The sequence below is a fragment of the Uranotaenia lowii genome, chromosome 1, assembly GCF_029784155.1.
Source record: "Uranotaenia lowii strain MFRU-FL chromosome 1, ASM2978415v1, whole genome shotgun sequence".
NCBI lineage: Eukaryota > Metazoa > Arthropoda > Insecta > Diptera > Culicidae > Uranotaenia > Uranotaenia lowii.
In genome coordinates, this window is record NC_073691.1 from 160864815 (window position 1) to 160884854 (window position 20040).

At 38.8% G+C, this 20040-nt stretch overlaps 1 protein-coding gene across 8 annotated transcripts in view; it reads right to left on the bottom strand.

The window, feature by feature from the left end:
* Window positions 1-5177: 5177 nt before the first annotated feature.
* The window catches only part of LOC129740711 (uncharacterized protein DDB_G0283357-like), a 188085-nt gene continuing 173222 nt past the window's right edge, over window positions 5178-20040 (bottom strand). For all 8 annotated transcript variants that reach the window (XM_055732478.1, XM_055732479.1, XM_055732476.1 and 5 more), the window contains 3 exons: window positions 8861-9118; window positions 8717-8794; window positions 5178-8644 (listed from right to left, as the gene is read on the bottom strand). In XM_055732478.1, coding sequence (XP_055588453.1) covers window positions 7487-8644; window positions 8717-8794; window positions 8861-9118 — 1494 coding nt within the window. In that variant the 3' untranslated portion in view covers window positions 5178-7486. The remainder of the gene's footprint in view (window positions 8645-8716; window positions 8795-8860; window positions 9119-20040) is intronic.

The following is a 20040-nucleotide window of genomic DNA, read 5'->3' on the forward strand; positions in this document are numbered from 1 at the left end:
CGCGAGCAAAATTTTGATACGCTGCTCTTCTTCCTTGGACGGCATTTTGACAACTTAAGAGTGAATTCCAAAATAAAAATAGGAGCAACATTCTGCAAACACACACCTTCAAAATGAGGGGTGTTTAGGTTTTTTTAAATGCAAAATTGAAAGAAATACGTTAAGTTTATATTGACCAAATTTTGACCGTATCACCCTTTAATTGTGAGGAACGATATTACTAAAACGCTCAAATTTAACCAAATAGAGTTTCCAGCGCTTTCAAATAATGACTTGATTTTTGCTTCCTTAGATTCCAACACGATTCGTACAATTCAAACATATTCTTATCGCGACTACAATATGATAAATCAAGACATGTTTATTCAAGAATTTAATATAGTTGATTGGAATCTAATTTATAGTATGGATTAGAGATGTACCGAATACTCGGTCGGCCGAATATTCGGCGCCGAATACCGTCGAAAAACCGTTAAGCCAAATATTCGGCTCACCGAATAGTTGAGCTAAGTATTCGGCCGAATAGGCCGAATATCTACTACAGACTTGAAAATTTTTCAAATAATTTCGGATAAGAGAAAATCGATGTTGAAAAACATGCGAAAAAAAATTCGCCTTGTCTCCCGGTGAGACTTGAACCCACATCTTGCGCCTCTCCGGGGCCCATGTATGAACATTCTACTACAGGAGACCAACCTGGCGTATGATTTTTTCGCATGTTTTTCAACATCGATTTTCTCTTATCTAGTCCCTGAAATTTCATCTAAGTTGGATTCATTTCTCTACAAAAAAAGTTTCGCTGACTGAATGTTTGAGTCAAGACCCATCTTTGGGTCACAGTTTAAAAATAATTTCGGATATTTTATAAAATATCCAAAAGTAATGTTGTAAAAGTTACACAATCATTGAAAACTTATGGTTTCAGCAAAACATCTAAGGTGTATCCGCGTATCTTTCACTGTAGATCGTACAGGAGAATGCTGACAAGTATCGCCTTATACTTTGATTAAAGTTTATTCCAGATTTTCTGGATATATTCAGGCTTGCCCATAAATTCAGTAAAGAATCCAGATAAGTCAAATCTAGCCGGGATGTTCAGATATTGTTTAAAACTTCCCGAGTTTCGATTTATTATGATTATTTTCTTATGATTATTTTTTATTTATTATGATTATTTTCTTAATCAAGTAAAAAACTCAAATTCTTCTTTAGAATTTTTTAGATTCTGTGTTCAATAACGATTTTTCAAAAATTTCAAAATATAGGGGAAAGTCGGGTAAGACGGACATTCTAAGGTAGAATCGCAATAGAAAATCAGATATTGCTATTTTCATCGCAGTTTTCGTGCAGTTGGGCAGTTTAGGTTGTTTGCTAACGCATTGGAACCATTGTAATTAGTAAATTTCCTTCATCAAACCTGTTTTTATAGCTATTCAAAACATGCTTGCAAATTACACTTTTCAAAAATGGTCGGGTAAAACGGACACTGCTCAAAAGAGGTACATTTTGCCGCAAAAATTGTTGTAAAATTGTATATTTTTGTGAGTTTAGCATTTGAAAACGTTTTTCAACCATAATGGAACCAACTGGAACAGTGTGGTTTCGGAATTTTGTATTTTATAGGCGCTTTCTTAACCGGAGATCATGTTTTTACAGTTTTTATGACCTGTTTGAGATGGTAAGTGTTTTTCGACCGACAATTGCTCTTGCCAAGGTCTTCAAAAGGCATATGGAGGAACAAACCTATGAAAAAATTAAAATAACTGGAGAAACTTATGTGTTCGTTTTACCCGACCTTGAGGTGTCCGTCTTACCCGCCTTAGCAACTTTTTTTTTCAAAACGTTTGTTGTTCAAGCTCTTTGAACGAAATTCACTGATTTTCCTTAAATATAAGCATTATAAACACTCTACCTTTGAAAACGGTTGAAACTTTCGAAAATTTTGCGAGTTATGAACTATTTTATGAGGAGAGAACATTACATCAGATAATGGATCCTCAAAGTTTTTGTTTGTTTTGTTTACTATTATTGGACCTCGCTTGCTATAAATAAACAGAAGGTCTCGAAAGTGTTGATACATTTTGACGAACATATTCCCATCATTAGGTATGTGCCAAACATTGTAATTTTCGAAATATTGAAAGTGTCCGTTTTACCCCGCTGTGTCCGTCTTACCCGACTTTCCCCTACTTGAATTTTGCCCTTTTTTAATTTTGTTTTCAAAAATCGTCCTGAATGCCTGACCGTGTGAATACGTGTGGTTGAAAGTATGATATGCTTAAGGTTGAAGATCATCTATCTTTTCAACAACTATTTTGAAGATATCCTGCTCAAATTCGACCTTCATCTAATTCAATATCAGAGAAGCATTTTCAAATAGCTTGGCAGCTGTTTCGACATGTTTTATCCCAGATTTCACATGAAAGCAATCTCTTTGGTTATAAACGCCCAAGAAGCGACTAGTCATCTGATGTCTTTTCAGTTATTGGTGGCATTTTAAAAATCAGAAAGAACCCTACTTAAAAAATATCTTGTAATACATCATCCGATAATATCAACTAGTTGAAAATAGTCGACTGAAAACATGAGGGGCATCAATATGGAAGAAATAGAAGCATTGAAATAATCGCTATAATTTGCTATCAAGTTTTCAAAACTAGGGTTTTCATTTGTTCAAAAATGCAGGTGCTCCGCAAAAATTTTCCGTTTCAAAAAGTGCTCCGCCGAGCAAATGATCTAAAAACCCCTGTTCTAGAGCATTAAAATTTGCCATTCCTCGTCACAGATCAGAGCTTTACAGCAATTCGTTTTTTGTTAGAGGTATGAGCTGTTGGAAAGCCCTTCCCAATTCATTAACGTTAGAAAATTCTTTTGCAGTTTTTAAGAAAAAAATTGATTGAGCACTTTACAAATTAAGTTTGAGTTTTTTTTTCAATATTGTTTGAACTATTTACTAATCTTGAAATCGGTTCTAAAGCACATGGATTACTATCAACGCGCAAGTAAGAGAAAAATTACTCTAGATATTAACACACGGGAGCCCCTTTAGTTGTTTTATTTCAAGTTTTCATTCCGACTTACTAGTTTTAATTTTTTTCATATATTTGTAATAAATGAAGTAGTATGACTAAAGTAATGTTAAAACTTATTTTCCCTCGCAACCCCCCCCTCCCTCCTTATTCCAGCCTTGAACGCCCCCCCAAATTTAAAAGCTGAGCTCACAGCCCCCTTGGAAGCTTTCAACGCGCCGTCGGCGTTGAATTTCTTGGCGATGTCGTAGTATGCATCTCACGGAAACGTTTGAGAACGCTACAGACGGTTGATTTGACCATTTTTATTGATTTCGCGATTTTTGAACCCGACCACGTTGGGTTTTTGACGTGGGTGTCCAAAATTTATTTTCGTCTCGCGGCTTCCATCACGTGTAACTTTTTTGAAACAAAACGAATCGAAATGAAATTTTCAACACTGATAGAGGAAACATTCCAAAAACAAAGTACTGTCAAAACATTCCAGATCCGACAACTTGGAGCACTATGGTATAATAAACAATGCGTCCAGATTTATCGTGATCCATGCTTGTTTGATACTTACCGTGCGAATGCACAACCCTGGAATTGATGAGTGAGGATTTGATTATTTTGTGAGATGGACTGAGGAGGGAGGAAAAGCGATAGCTAGTGCTAACGAGCCACCCGACGACGACCTATTGTTACCCAGCCAACCTGCTCGTGATCTCCAGTTTCCACCCGAGTAGAGCCGATTGGTTTGTGCATGAAAACCGATCTGGCTAGTTTTTTTTATATAAGTTTTATAATTGTAAAAGTTGAGCGAATAGTAAAAGTTTATAGTTGCATGAAATTGCATGCCTTTTTTAATACGAGGGATCGAAAAATCCTCCCGGAAAACAACAAAAATCAAATCGGTGAATAAGTCCGATAACGTGCGGTGGCAGCGACTTGGAACTCCGCCATTGTTCCTTTTGCATGCGGTCTTGGTTGGGGAATTCTGAGCCAAACGGACAACGGCGAACGTTGGGATAGGACGAGGATGCTATCGAAGGAACCAACGCAGGTAATCGATCCTATTCCCAGCCAATGCTTTAATTACCCAGTTATGAACTTTTTTCCTTTATATGAAAAAAAAAAAATGAATTAATTTTTCATGAATATGAGATTATTTGTAATGAATGCATCTCTTGTATCAATTCATAATGCATGAAATTTGATTTCTGGGAATACGCCGGATGATAGACGAGTGTGTTTTCCGCAAGCGAAACCAAACCAACGAAAGACTTGCACGGCGATAAAGCGATGAACCCGGCTTCCGTCTTCAGTTGGTATGTTGTGAGTTGGCTGTTATCTTTTCCCACTTGCATATTTACTTCAATTGGATAAATAATGATAAAGAAATGTGATATTCAGTAATAATCAACAGTTATTATTATTATTATCATATATAGAATATATATTTTATAGTAATCTTCACTTTTTTTTTTATAAAATATAACAAAAAATCTCCTCTAAACATTGTATGTATGTATGTATGTGGGTGTTTCTGTGTAAGTGGAGAGGGTCTATTGTTGCGTATAACGTCGACTACCATCATTGCGGTTTACTGCTGTTTAAGAGTGTTCCTGTTCAAAGCAAATCGGAAAACCAGAAGACTGGTTTTTGTGTCAAAACGTAAACACAAATTACTGATAAGTTTCCCGGGATAAGACGGCGGCAGGTTACATTTGCTGCTTCCATTAGGAGCATGTTGTCAACTTCATGTCATATGCTGTCAAAAAAATAAATGAAGTTTCAGGGTGGGTTTGTGAATTTTATCTGTGCTATTGTAACAATTGCGTTCTGAACGCTAAACGATACAAGGTTGAGATAAGTGTACTTGCGTACTTTCTAGACGTTTCATTCGCCATTTTGGATTTTCCCGATTTTTTTATTCTTCCGTTATGTCTGGTTATCCCAAATAAGCTTTAAATAGTTGGCTCGTTACGTTTGCTTTGCACATAGTTTATTACACTTGGACACTAATAGTTTATGTTAGTAGTTGGATAAGGTTTAATTTAACGGATGCCACTCATCTGGGATAGTTATGATAGGGTTGAACTTGTTTCCTCTTTTCGCTTTGCTCAATCATTGAGTGTGTGTATATATATGGTGGTTTTGTTTCTAAAATTATTGTATGCTTGTCTCTTATCCTTGTATACTTAGTATAGTTTTAGTTGTCTCAATTTTTCGTCTTACAATTGTGTCAGGTAAAGTGTTTACTTCAGCTTTTCCTCCGTCATCAAGTTCTAGAGCTCTCAACTTTCTCCCACGAGTTTATTGTGTGGTTCTCAGCCCTTTCTTGGCTCTCTGTTGCATAATTTACTTGTAAATATCAATACTTCTATAAAAATCTAACACGCATGTATAAGTATATTGTTTGTTTCATGTTTGCCAGTGTAATTGTCTCTTAGATACCTATATCTCACTTACACTAAGCAACGTTTAAATTACACTCATTTCGCTATAAGGTATATGAATCCTTTCTTGTTTAACTAGTCAGCGATTTATTTAGTTAATTTTGTGCTAATATATTTTCAACGAAAATGGAAACTTCTCAATTAGCTAGGAGCTTCTGCTGTACTACACTACAGAAAAGTGTGGAAAACTTTAAAAGTGAACAATTAAAAACAAAACAAAAAACCAACAGAACCCACTTGATAGATACCGGAAAAGTGCGACCGAGAGCTGTCGTAAAACATAGTTAAAGCTCGAGGTATTGCATACCCCAGTAAATATTAATACCCGAAATAAGGATTACCTAAGAAAATACAACCTATGTAAAGGTAGCCTAATGAAACTTCTTCGCACATGGATCAAACAATCTCTTACGAAATGATCTCTGAACAAACAATTTTAATGGATTTTCGTACAAATTTTTGTAATTCAGTATCGCGGGTTCTCTAAAATGTTGCTAGCAGATAAACACCGAATTATCGTCTGTCTGTGTACTAAATTTATCTCCTTTCCCTCATATCTGGATATCTTTTATAATAATTTAGGCTAGGATGTATTTCTGTTATTTGTATTTTTGTTTTCTCACAACAACATTTAGTTGGGTTAATTGCACAATAGATGCCACCGGAGTTTTGCTTTGTCTGAGTTCCGTTTCCATTTCAGTTTTCTAGGCAGTAAAACATTAAATTCAGCCGGCAGCTGCTGTTTTTTGCCCTTACTGGCGGGATCATACTGCTCGCGAAGTAATAACTGACGGTGAAATTTGAGTTGTTTACATTTGTGTTTTTTTCGCGCTTTTGCCAAGCAGGCTTTGATGAATTTATCCGAAGCTAACCCGCCGAACGATTACTGGATGGAATTCTAGTGGGTTACTTCGATTAGGTTTTAGTATTTTCTCGTTAGTATTTGAAGTAGGATAAAATCATTTGACAAAAAGCTTCGTCCTGATCAAACAATTGAGCTAAATAAAAACTTCAATAACCAACAAAATATAACTATAACATCTATTCGTTCGCTAATATGAACATTGCTAATCAACATCCTATGCGAGAAACGGCGAAACAAAATCTAACGACCTGAGTTCTTTGAATCGTTCCTTGCCTTACTGCTAGATGTGTCGGACATTTGTCACTCGCATCGTTAAGGTCGCTATTGTCGCTACGCGCGTTCGCTGTTACTAACATCGAAAAAACAATTTGAGAACAGATCACAATTCGAATCAGGTCCGTACCTGGGGCGGTGCTGGTGAAACACAAAAACAATAGTTCAAATCAACCACTATCTGAAGATCAATTTCGGGTCCCTCGGGACTACTCCTAAGCTATCTGTTTGATAAACACGCTAAGGTACACACGCATGCAGGCACACGAAAACAAAAAAAAAGAAATAACGCACTCATTTACAGGCGAACGCTTACACGCTAAATCCGTTTTCATCCGTCCCAGACGATAAATGGAAAACATGTGTGAGGTGAAGGGGCAACTTAAAATAATAATCAACAACGATGAGTAGTTTCTATTTAGATCGGGTGCGTGATCTCCGATTAGCTTCGAAGCTGAATAAATAAACCTTATTGCTATCTAGATGCTTGAGTTAGCAACCGAAAGATTGTTTCATTGCCTTTCAGGGACCCTTCCAGGGTCAACCATTGCGCAACGGGTTCCGCTTACTCAACGATCCTTAACCTAGGGCTAGCTGATAAATAAATTAAACGACGATTATAACTGAGAGAATGAGAATGCTACTTATTTTCCTTCTTCTTTCCATATGTACAAAACCTGTGCGAATCTAATCTAGCAGTTCTCACCAACTAAATATAAAACAACACCTGCCCGAGGGATGAATAAATAATTACATAAATATTTGCACTCATGCGTCTAGTACACTCAGTCACTCGAACACTCAATCGCTCATTCCCATTTGCGCCAAACGGATGTCATCTGTCGGCGGGTGCCGGCATAAACATCGCTAGCGGAATCCTAACTAAGGTTTTTACACAAATTCAAGGAACCGGCCGTCGGATTGGTCGCCGTTGTCGTTGTTATCTGCGGTTGCTGCTGCGGACTGCCGGGAATTGGGCTGTGAATATGGTCCGGTTGCTGTTTTAATACTATATTTGGCTCCAGAATGGAATGTTTGATGAGAGTCTTCCCTGCACCGCCCCCACCGATGACCGATTCCCGCTGCTGTTGGCTGTAGTAGTCTTCCTCGTGGTTGTTGTTTAGGTTTCCGTTGCTTTCGTTGTTGGTTCCATTGGTAAGTCCGTTTTGTTCCTGGTCTATCTCCATGTCTTCGTCCTCGTCGAAGCGTGGCTCGGATTTGATGCGTATTAGGGGAGGGCTCATATCATGTTTGTCTTCTTCCGATCCGTTTGAGCTGCCGTTAGTCATCGCGGGTTCCATTTGCTGCTGGTTTGGAGGAGTGGTTGGCTGGGTTGATCCATTCGTTTGGCTTTGTTGCATCTGATTCGGTGTATGAGGTGCGTTGGGTGGCTTCAATACGCTAACCGATTTCGGTGCTTCCATCATGCCGTTGGTGAGCCGTAGATTGAGTGCCTTCGCTGCCGCCGCTGCCTGTATGACGTCTTCGATGCCTAGTTTCCGTTTTTCCGCTCGCATTTCATTCTCGTATTGCTGCACCAGTTTCCGTTTCGAATAGTACTTCTGATACTTTTGGTTATCGAGCATTTTCTTCGACGGATTCACCGGGTGCATGCCAAACTGATTCATATGATTGTTGTTGTTTTCCATAGCGGTATTAGCGTTGTTGTTCTGATTTTGAATGTTATTGTTGGCGATGTTGTTTGAGTTGTTGTTCAGGTAATCTTCGTTGAGTTTGGCTGCTGCAGCTGCGTGTTTGGCCTTCATGAGCTCCTTGAAGCTGTTCCGTTGGGCAAGCTGTTGCTGCTTCTGTACTGCTGCAGCTGCTTGCTGTGCTGCCTGTTGTTGCTGCGCTACGGCTTGTGCTTGTTGTTGGGCTGCCTGGATCAGTTGTTGCCGTTGTTGTGCCATGTTATGGTGGTGCTGAGCCAACGCCTGCTGCTGCTGCTGTTGATACAAGCGATGCTGTTCCTGGAGACGTATTGCGTGCTGCTGCTGCTGTTGCTGGTAGTCGCGCTCTTCGTTCTCGTTTGTGCTCTATAAAATACAAAACGAAACCATCATTTACCTCTTCCCAATATGTCACCCATTTTCGAAACGAATCCTTACCTCTCCATGCAAACCTTTGACCTGGAGCGTTTCCGCGACCTTCAAGAAATTCGGCAGGTCCTCGTATTTCACATTAACCTGCAGGTAGGATAAAACCCCGTTTATTTTCATGAAAACAACCCGAAAAATATCTGAAACACCCACCTGTCCACTGTACATGAAATCGAGCAGGCCCGCCATGTGCTGCGGACTGACGTCGGTCATCATCAGGATTGGATGCTGAGAAGGATGTTCGATGAAGATCTTCTGGAAGTAGGGGCTGCACACCGAAAGGACCAGCTTGTGCGCTTTGAAAATTTTGCCACCGGCCGCAATAGTTACGTCCACCATTTGGCCATCTCGCTGCAGGCTGTGGAAGCCCTTGCACATGTTTCCGTGGAATCCGCGCCAGGATAGCAGGTACTGAAAGCGGAGAGAAAATGGTGTTTGTTATTAACGCATGTTTTTATGTTTTTATGTTAAAAGTTTAATATCTAAAATACATTATGATTAAGTCTGCTGGGTAACGATAATTGACAACATCTACAGTTTTTGGTTTTTGATGATATTTTTTAATCTTCAGAAGTTATTTTAGTATTGTGAACAGTTAAACCTAAGTTTAAAATTATCAATTTCCAGAATCTTTTTTCTTCAGCTCTCCAATGTCGTCATTTTTTACATCAACCAACAGCACAAAATTTCTTCAATTCAATGAGTCATGAATTCTCTTAGTAAACGCAAAGACCTTTGCTGTTTGTCATTTCTCTCTTTGTCATCAAGACGCTTTTCACATACTTCTATTAAAAGTCCTCCCCGTTCCGTTCCTTTAGCTACCCGCCAAAACCCATGGAAGCAAAAAGCACAACCATGCCTCATCAAACCGAAAATAAAACCAGAAACCAAACTTTCACTTTTCGCAATTCCATCCACCTTTTTGCCGGATGTTCTGGTAAAGAAGCTCTCAAGAGACCCGCTATCGGTCGGCTCGCTCGCTCACTCATAGGCGTGTGGCATCTCTTTCCCACCACACTCTGCGGGTATCCATGGGTTTTTTTTTCTCTTTGCTTTCCTTCCAAAGTGCTATGCCCTCGATCTGGGTCCAAGCAACTTGACTTAGTAGCTGGTCTCTAGCTAGAGTGAGTGTTACTATAGCTAGGTTTTCTCATACCCTATCTACCGAGCGATGATCGTCTTTGATGGCGGATTTGGCGGTAGGATTTGGAATCTTTGCTTTCCTTTCGGGTATACTTCTACACTAAGTCCGCACCCCCTTCAATCCTCTTCAATGAACTTTTCGTTCAGTCAGCAAAAAAGGCAAATGGCCTCTCCGGTTGCCTGTGGCTTAAAACGGAACATGCTTGAGCAACTTTCACTTTGTCACACATAGAGGCACTCTAGGTTCTACTCCGGGGGCGCTTCTGGCCATCGTTGAAATCTTGGAGGACTTACAAGACCTCCTGAGTTGGAGCTATGGTGGTTTTAGATTCAGACGGGGAGAAAGTTAAACCTTTAGACTGAATATTAAAAAAAATCATTACGGGAGCGAAGTGCGTGTTCTGCAGAAAAATTTCCAGATGTATTGGTGAAGTTTAATCAAACTTTTCGGAAAAACAATAAGATGATACTTTCATAAATGCCTAATAAATCTAGATAGAAAATGAAAAAGCTCAAAATGTGGTACTGATTAAAATGTACATGGGATCATCAGAATCGGGAGATTTTGATTCGGATCACCAATCCAATTCAAATGGCGTTTTTTTACCCCCATAAGTTAACATCGAAATTGAGTATGATGTAGATATTTCCCCAAAGCTCAAATCTGTGAAGTTACGAGAAATTCACAAGGGTATTAAAATGTAGTGGAAACATTATCAATTTTGAGGTTATGTCAAAAAGCAAAAAGGCTCTCCATATTTTGAACTGTTAATATATGGTGCAATATTTAGATTTTCGGAAATTTTTCTCCATACTTTTGTTGTACAGAAAATTACAACTTTTCGTAAAATACAAACAACACGAAATCTGAAAATCGTGATTTCGAGAAAAGAGTATTTTTTATTTAATTCAAAAACAACACCCATAAAGAAAATGTGTTATGATGGGATTTCGAACCTCAAATATGTGGAATCTAACTTGAGCCTTCGCTTTTTTCCTATATGAAATCGATTATTTGAAACGGCTTGCATTTGAGCTAGTGTTGTTTTTTTTTCTTTTGATCGATACTACTATTGATATATGAACGCCTTTAAGTAGGCTTCAATATTTTGAAATGTCAGAAAATCGTCATTAAAGGCCAATTAACATTTCTTGTGAAAATGAACGTAAAAAATCTTATTTCGTCAAAAACTTAACAACGCGACGAAACTAGGTTTTGTAACACAGAAGAATCGACGAGGAATGGTTGAAGGATGAAATTCCAGCCGGACTCGTCCCTTAAAACCTGATAGAACTGTTTTTATTCCCCGGTTTTTAACGCAGAAATTTCATCATGGCGGGGGAATCGATATAAAAACAGTTGAAGAAGGTTGTAATGAACAAGTCTGGCTGGAATTTCATCTTTCAACTATTCCCAATCGATTCCACCATGTTACAAACACTATTTGTGACGAATTTATGAGTTATTGATAAAATAAGATTTCTTCACGTTCATTTTCACGGTAATGTAAACCGTAGTTAAGACGTCATAGGGTAGAATAAGGTTTCTAGGTTTGTTTTTAGCACGAAGCCAGGTAGGAAAAATCCGGGCTATTTTATCCAGAATATCGAAGATTTGACTTAGAAATTGTAGTTCAAAAATCTGGGAAAATCGGGGGCAAATTTGGTCAAAACCACGAGATTACTTAACAAAAGTCAAGATAAAAAACCTGGAAAAACTGTACTTTCATCAAAACTAATCAGAAGATTTTAAATCGAAGTTAAGACTTCCAAAACACCTTTTATGATTATTTTAATAAAACTTGCTCAAAACATTATGTTTCAAACGCATGAGAAAATTTTCAACACAATGTGTTTTTTTTTTGTTTTTTGGCAAATTCGAGCAAAATTCGGGCTTTTTTCAATGAAATCTAGGCAACCGACTTTCAAAGAACATTTCCCTAATTTAGTATTAAACATCCGGGTAAAACCGGATAACCCAGCAAACATTTTTGTAGCTGTATTCTTTTCCTTTTTTGATTTACGTTCCATATACATTATAGAAAGATCGTATAAAATTTGAAGAAACAGCATTTATCTGCCAAAGTGGAGGCAAAATACATAGGGGAAAGGTTTCCTAAATGGGCCTATCGGGTTAAATGACCCTACGGCTGTTTGATGAAATGGCTGACTAGACAGCTTATCTGACCAATGCATTCTGAGGGTGATACGCTTAGAACATAAGGCAAGAAAGAATTTTATGAATTTACAAACTCAAAAAAATTTAAAAAATCGTACAAGGTTTTGATACATTTTGATGTAATATTTCGACTTTTAAAAATTATACGTAAAGAAGCTTAAAACAAAAACTAGGATGGTTTTTGTTTCTTACTCAAATGAACTTGAGAAATTAAACATATTTCAGCTTTTGTGGAGGTTTAATAATGATTATATAGTGGAATAATAGAGTGTTTTGGAATGCCCCTATCATGTTTGTAAAATGCCTCCATCCTAAAATAACAGGTTAAAAAGAATAAATAAATGATTTTTATCATTGAACCTTCAAATCAAAGCTCTGAATAGCATCTTAAGAGTGAATTGAAGATCTAAAAACAGATTTGATAAAGTTTTTCTCATGGATGAACTGCCTCCATAGTATGGCAACCCTAACTTTTGTTTTATTCTATAAAATTATAATATACATAGATTTTTATTAAACTTCAGCTTTGTCGTTCGGAATTTAATAATTTCTAGCAGTTTCAATGAAACTATACGGAAATATTGCTCAAAAAACAGAAATTTTGTTCAAAACATAAATAGGCGCATTTAGCCCGCACGGTTTGAGGTTCGGCATTTTAGACAACACTTACAATAAAATCGTTTTCTTGGAAGCAGAAGAAATTTTTAACATAAAAATTACTCCATTGTATAGAAAACAGATGCCTGCACACGTGTATATAGTTTTTGTGCACATATTCGATGTGATATTTGATTAAATCAGTGTTCTGCTTAATAGGCGCATATAGCCCGCTCCTCCCCTACATAAATTTCATTTCTTTCTTGAGCGACGAAAACTACACCAATTGGGCGCTATCCCACATCTTATTCGTGCCTATCGGAAGAATGCAAGAGAGTGCAGGATTTTGCTTTCATAGCCTTTGAATCGTTGCCAGCGACAATGTTTTCCAGTTCTCTCATTGGTCATCTGAATTTTAGCCATCTGGGTGCACTGCTGGTTGCAGAGAGAACATGACGATAATTTTCTCACTTGTAGCCCGCGCGGGCTTTCTATCATATCCGATTCAACACGTTCGTCGTCACGCTCATTTTGGAAGTTTTACGAGCCGGACCCAGAGATGCCAACTGTTTTTCAATAAAGTCTGGAAGATTTTGAAAAAAAAAAAAAATCTGGAAAACAGTACTACGTACTATGCTTATCTCTCTGTTTTACATCCACCAACTTTGTTTCAACTTTTCAATCACTAATTCGAATTATTTCCTTTCATTTTACGAGGAGACATTTTTACGCAAATTTCCAGTTTCTTTTTTTGAAAAATTCATGTTCGAAATCTAATGCCTGGAAATGTATTAAAGAAATGTCAAAAATCTGGAAGTCTGGAAACAAACATAAATCTGACGAAAGTTCAAAAAGTATGGAAGATCCAGACAAAATCTGAAAGGCTGACATCACTGGCCGGGCCCTAAGAAATTTTCGGAGCGAAAAAGTTGGGAGGGAGAACTTAAGGTTTGCAACGTGTGGCTAAACTGAGCTGCGTACTTGAGTAAGAGAGCGTCACACGTTTTTGATGTGACGGGGCCTCCCAGGAAGTACACCCGTCACCCGAATATGGGTCCCATGGCGACGAACGTGTTAAACTGACTTCAGACGACATTTTATACGATCTTTTCCCTATGCAGTAGGAATTGCGATGCGCAACACCATTGTCAACGACTTAAGTTATCATTTCTGATACGGTTTCATGTTTGCTGGGAAAACCGGGTAATCTGGCAACCTTAGATTAGAGAGAGATTTTTTATGATAAAAACTATCATCGCTTTGATTCTCGAATGATTCGACTCATGCATGAGTAGATTAGAACAGGAGTACATTTCCATTACTAGGAACTAAATTCCCAGAAAGATTTCAACCAAAAAAACAATCAGTTTATACCAAGCTTGTTAATTCTAATCAAAACAGCAAAGTGAAATGGTTTACATTCTACACAGTTTGCGCAGAAACCGTTTTGGACATTCATGATGGGTGAAATCTCACCAAGATTCAAAACAAACGACGAACCTGCCACGTTGTCGTCGTCAGACCCGTATCAACAACCTGGTACGGCTGAGAGAGAGAGACCCGCAAGGTCACTCAAGGGCATCGTACCCATTCTGCGAGCCATCTCTCGGTACCTTGTACTCGTAGGAACCGAACCGAGGGCCCTCAACTTGTGGGTATCGAAACAGCCATCGCAGTTGGCAATGATTTATTCAGCACCAGGTTTTCCATCCGATACAGAAGCAGGCCAACATCAACATGCCCAAAACATCAGCAACGTGAACAACAAGAACAACATCATCGGCAACAGCTGAGAGTTCAATGCACACTTGATGACTTTGCCCCAGCAATGAATGCTTGCTGTTATAGTTGTGGAGAAAACTTTCACTCTCCATCGCTGCCAGTTCGGGATCCAGCTAGCATACTTTTGAAGGCACCGGCATGCTCGGCTCCGAGTTGAGTTCAAACGAAAAGCGAAACTTTCACAGGGTAGACCACAATCATGATGATGGTTTTCTTCTGAGCTAGCACCAGGTGACTTGCCGGAGAAGGAGAAGGGGGCTTTTGGTAAACTACGCGCCACTCCTTCCACGCGCGTGTAGAATTCCTCATGTTGCAGAAACAACGCATACGCAAGAGACGATCAACCTGTTCGAGCAGGACCCGGCCACGTTGATCGTCACTCCTTGTTGCTGTCAGATAGACGAACCGAGAGAAAAAAAAACTACCCTGACAAAAGAAACGCTTTGGGGAGGTTTCTGCCATACCTGGGGGCAACTTTCTGAGACAATTTTAGTTCAATATTTGTTTCTCCAGCTGCCACACTCTTTTGGAATATCCAGATCCTTCATGACACAACAGGTCCTGGAGGGGGAGCGAAACCAATCCCCGAAAAAAGTTATAATCATAATGGATGTTTTGCCATTGTTATGCATTTTTTGCCAGAGGGCGAGCTCATGGGAGTAAAAGTAAATAAATTAGTCTTTTTTCTAACCGTTCGACACGTAGGATACCAATTGAAAAAGTTTTTCAAGAATCATTCAAGTGTCGAAGTTTTATGTCATGATCATTTGAATCCATAACAGAAGAGTATCTGCGTTGAACCACATCTAAGGGGCAGTGCGATCGAACGAATGGCGTAGTGCAGTGCTACCTGGTTTCAATATTCAGAACTAACAAAGGGGTGATGGATATATTGGGCCTTATTCTGCGAGTTACAACCCCCTAAATTTCACCTCGTAATGCTGACTCCGGCAACTCCTCCTGAAAGCCTGAAAATTTCAACTCGTATGAGCTGATATTGGTCTTCGGAGCTCATATGAACTTTGTACGTTTCTTACTTTATTTACAAACTAGCTGATCCCATACGAACTCCGTTTCGCTTTCAACTTGGAATATTTTTTTTTTTTTTTGTTTCGATTATAGTCGTTTTACCATCTTTATGGCATTCGCGACTTTATCAACGTTGCAGTTGGCGGATCGTTATTGAAAAACTTATCCGGTACAACTGTGTTCGATGTTTACTCTTGGGCTCGAACTCGCGGACATCGGCTCAGGAAACAACAGACTTGCCAACTGAGCTATATCACAAGCCACGACTTGGAATATGTATTTAACAGTTTGTATGAAAGCCAATTGCCAAGCATTTTCCAGATGCACTTCTGAATTCATTGTTAAGTAATAATTGCAAAAATATTGGTCGATCACTTTGTCTGTCGTCTGCTACTTAATTTTGAAATCAGAAATCCTTTGACCGTGCCAAAAAAACCCGCTTGTATAAATTTTGACTCGATCATTGCATAACAACGCAATTATTGCCAAAAAGCTAAACCCCTTTCGGGGGCTTAGCTTTGATGACTGAAATCGATTGCCCTTCCCCCAAAACTCCCGTGTGCAAATTTTCAAAGCAATCCATTATATAATAACGTCAATATTGCTAAAAACAGTGAAAAATTAATTTATATGGACGACCCCTTTCGTCGACCCCTGGCAAAGCATTTGACATCTGAAATCGGTTGCTCGTCCCTGAAAACTACCGTGTGCAAATTTTAATCCCAATCCGATGTAAAATAACGACGATATTGCAAAAATATTGAAAGGTTTATATGGACGACCCCCTTTGGCGACCCCTTACACTGAATTTTATACCTAAAATCCATTGCTCATCTCTCAAAACTCTCGTGTACCAATTTTCGTCTGAATCCGATGTATAATAACGACAACATCGCATCAACAGTGAATAGTTAATATGGACGACCCTTTTGGCCGACCCCTGATTTTAGTTTGGGAAAGTGAAATCAGTTGTTTGTCCCTAATAACTCCTATGTGTAAATTTTCACCGCAATTCAATGTATAAAAACGTTAATATCACTAAGATACTGAAAATTTAATATGGACGACCCCTTCTGCCGGCCCCTTACACTAAATTTGATACCTCAAATCGATTGCACGTCACTCAAAACTATCGTGTACTAATTTTCATCTGAATACGATGTTAATAACGTCAATATCGCAAAAACAGCGAACAGTTAATACGGACGACCCTTTTGGCTGACCCCTTACACAAAATTTGACACCTGAAATCGATTGCTCGTCTTTCAAATCACTCATGTGCAAAATTTCAACACGATCCGACGAAAAATAACGTCAATATCGCGAAAACAATATTTGTCTTCTATGGACGACCCCCTTCAGAAGGGGTCATCCGAAAATCTAAAAACATTTTTCATCCTTCCTGGTCCTAATGAGCATCCATGCCAAATTTTAGCTCTCTAGCCCTTAAGACGGCTGAGTCTATAGAGGACAAACAAACAAACAAACAAACAAACATACAGAAATTGCTTTTTATATATATATAGATTACAAATACGTGAATTTTTTCGAGTCATGTCATGTGACTCGCAAAGTAAGTCCCATAGTCCTATTTGCCACTGGTAGTGTTCGTGATATTATGCTGGTTGATTCACGAATACTTTTCAGTTTTGGAAAATCAACCTCAAAACGACCATGTGTGTCGACCGGCTGCCCGTTTTTTTTGTATCGAGAGTTTTTGTGGTTAGTTATCCCGTCTCATCTATACACGCTCAGCAAGTGTGCGTAAGAAATGTCAAAAACAGCTTCATTGTTTTGAGGTTTACAATCCTACTTCAACCTTCCAAAGCTGTTGCTGTCAATATTTTGAGATACCAAACGGTTGTATGAAAAAAAAAAAATACTCAAAATAACGAGGAAAAACTAAAGTTTGGGTTTAGAAAATCAGTTCATTGAAATATTAGCGCAGATGAACAGTTGTACGTACAAGCTTAGCCTTCAAAAGTGTGTAAAGTCCCAACGACCGAACCAATGCTATGTTATTTGGTTGAGCCACCAGATGGACACCAAGGACACCGGAGAGAACTGTCAAAATGTTAACAAAACAAACTACCAAAAACCTAGTCAGTTTTGAACGGCTCGTATTACTATTTGACAAGTTTTGAGCAAATCGCCCGAATAGCAAGGACCATGGTTTTAAAATAACCGAACAATGATTTTCAATTTAACTGTAAACTTCATCGTAGTATCTAAATATCTATCAACCGCATTTTATTTTGAAAACACCATAAATTTTAAAGTCACCGTGAAGTATATAGTTAATTCAAAATATTTCATAGTTGACGAAAATGACAGATACACGGTATAACAATAATTTTATTGTGATTATTATTGTTACGGTGTACTTCAATGTAAATCCGAACCGAAACGAACAATGGTAAACTTTTGGTTATTTTACACACTTTTAATTGATCGTGTATATATTTGTCAATGCGCGCCATTTTGGCAAACAAGTTTTCGCGGTCAATTTGTTTGATTGTGCGCATCGAAATATTTTGGATGCTGTAAGTTGCTTTTTAAACTAATAATGGTTTCGAGAACTGTATTTTTTTTTATTTAATTCATTTTTCCAGATGCTGCACAGCTCCGGAAGGCGGGCTCTAACAAAGCTCCCGGTTAATTCCCCCCGATCGGCGAAGACGGTACGGGAAAACTATTGACAGCCGTGGAAAATGTGCTGTGTCCTTCAAAATGGGCCGGTATGAAATTTGGGAAAATATCATCGGAAAGAACCAGCCGGAACCAGAGAGCCAGGCACCAGAATAACCCAGCTAGTGGCCAGCGGGAAGAAGCCAGCCCCCTATCGGAAGTTCCACATTATAGAAACGGCCGGCGGTGATGACGTAAAGTGCTGGGTGCTTGTGTTCAAAATGTGAAAAATAAGTGATAAAATATTAAAATTAAATTAAAATTAAGATGTTTTTTAAAAAAATAAAAAAATTATTGCAGTCCTTGAGAATGTGAATTTTATTCTGTATCAACCATAAAATTGTACGGTAAAAATTATATTTTTGTACCATCAATTAACCTTGATTTCCAGCTTCGCTAAAACGATCGGAATAAACGTATTTTCATGGTTTTATTGTGAAAAACTGGAAGCTGTTTTAACCATGAACTTTATATTATTGGGCTTTCCGATGTATGGAAAATCGCCATTTTTTTCATGGTCACGCTGCATAACAATACCCCTTTTTCATGGTTATTTTCGTCAAAACGATGAAATGTATGGTCGTAAACTATGAAGTTTAATGGGTATTCACGGTATTGTAGACCATAAAAATCATTGTGTAAACCATACAATTCATGGTAAAGTGAAAGTGAACTTCATGGTTTTTTCACCGTACAATTCTATTCGGGCGATGTTTAACTTTCGTTACACAATTGTGATAAAGGGTGACCACGATGAAATTACCACACTATGAAATTGCTCTAACTTTTTAGCTATTGGGTAGAATTTAATGAAAATTAGGGTGAATTTAGTTCATAGTGCATTGTTTACATTCTGCAAGTTTTAAAGTCCTGGGATCAAAGCTCGCGGAAATGGAGTCGAAAGAACAGCTTGTGCGTGATAAAATATTGCGCATTCATCACGAGAACAAGGATCTCTCGCATCATTCCATCGCTAAAACGTTGGGAATCGCGAATTCCACCGGGTCGTGAGTGATTAAGCGCGCAGTTGGGGCTTTCAACCGAAACCCGAACGCCTCCTTTCGAGATGTTTCTAAGAAGCTGCACGTAAGCCAAAATTTCGTCCAGAAGGCCAAATCTAAGGCTGGGCTTCGAACGTTCAAGGTTCAAAAGGCCCCTAATCGCGACGAGAGACAGAACAAGTCCGCCAAAATCCGTGCCAGGAAGTTGTACCTCAACATGCTGACGAAAGTTGAATGCTGCATCATGGATTTTTCTTCGGAATGCATCCCTCGAAACGTCAAAATCAAAATGTTCGGAGTAGCGGTTGAATGTCTTGATTACACCAATAAGTGCTGTGTTAGCCCCATAATTGTTCAAACGAAGAGGGACGTAGAGCTGGAAATCACGATTTCTCAAACCACGCGGTCGTATGTTGAGTTGAAGACCGTCCAACAGTGCAGGACAATCAGTTCTGGATGTAAGTAAATCAGCCAAGACAGAGGCTCGTGCGGCGGTTCTGCGGGCTTGCAACGTGTCGATGTCGATTAAACGACAGCGGCTCTCGTAGCTGGGAAGTCGGAACGGGTCTTGCCAGCTCAGGTGTCGAAGGGCGAATCTCATAAAGCGCCGTTGGATAGCCTCAATACGCTCAGAGCCGTTTTGGTAATAAGGGCACCAGATAACACAAAAAAAAAAAAAACAGATGCCCGGCAACCTGTTTTTCACGGCCCAGGATAAGTTCAGCGTTCCGGAGCATGTTCGCACTCAGATGATGTCCAAATTTGCGAATAAATTCCTGGTTTGGCAAGCCATCTGTACTTGCGGAAAGCGGAGTGCACCTTTCGTGACCCAGAACACGATGAACGGACAGGTGCACATGAAAGAGTGCCTCCAGAAGCGGCTGCTTCTTCTTTTGAAGGCTCACAACGTCCCA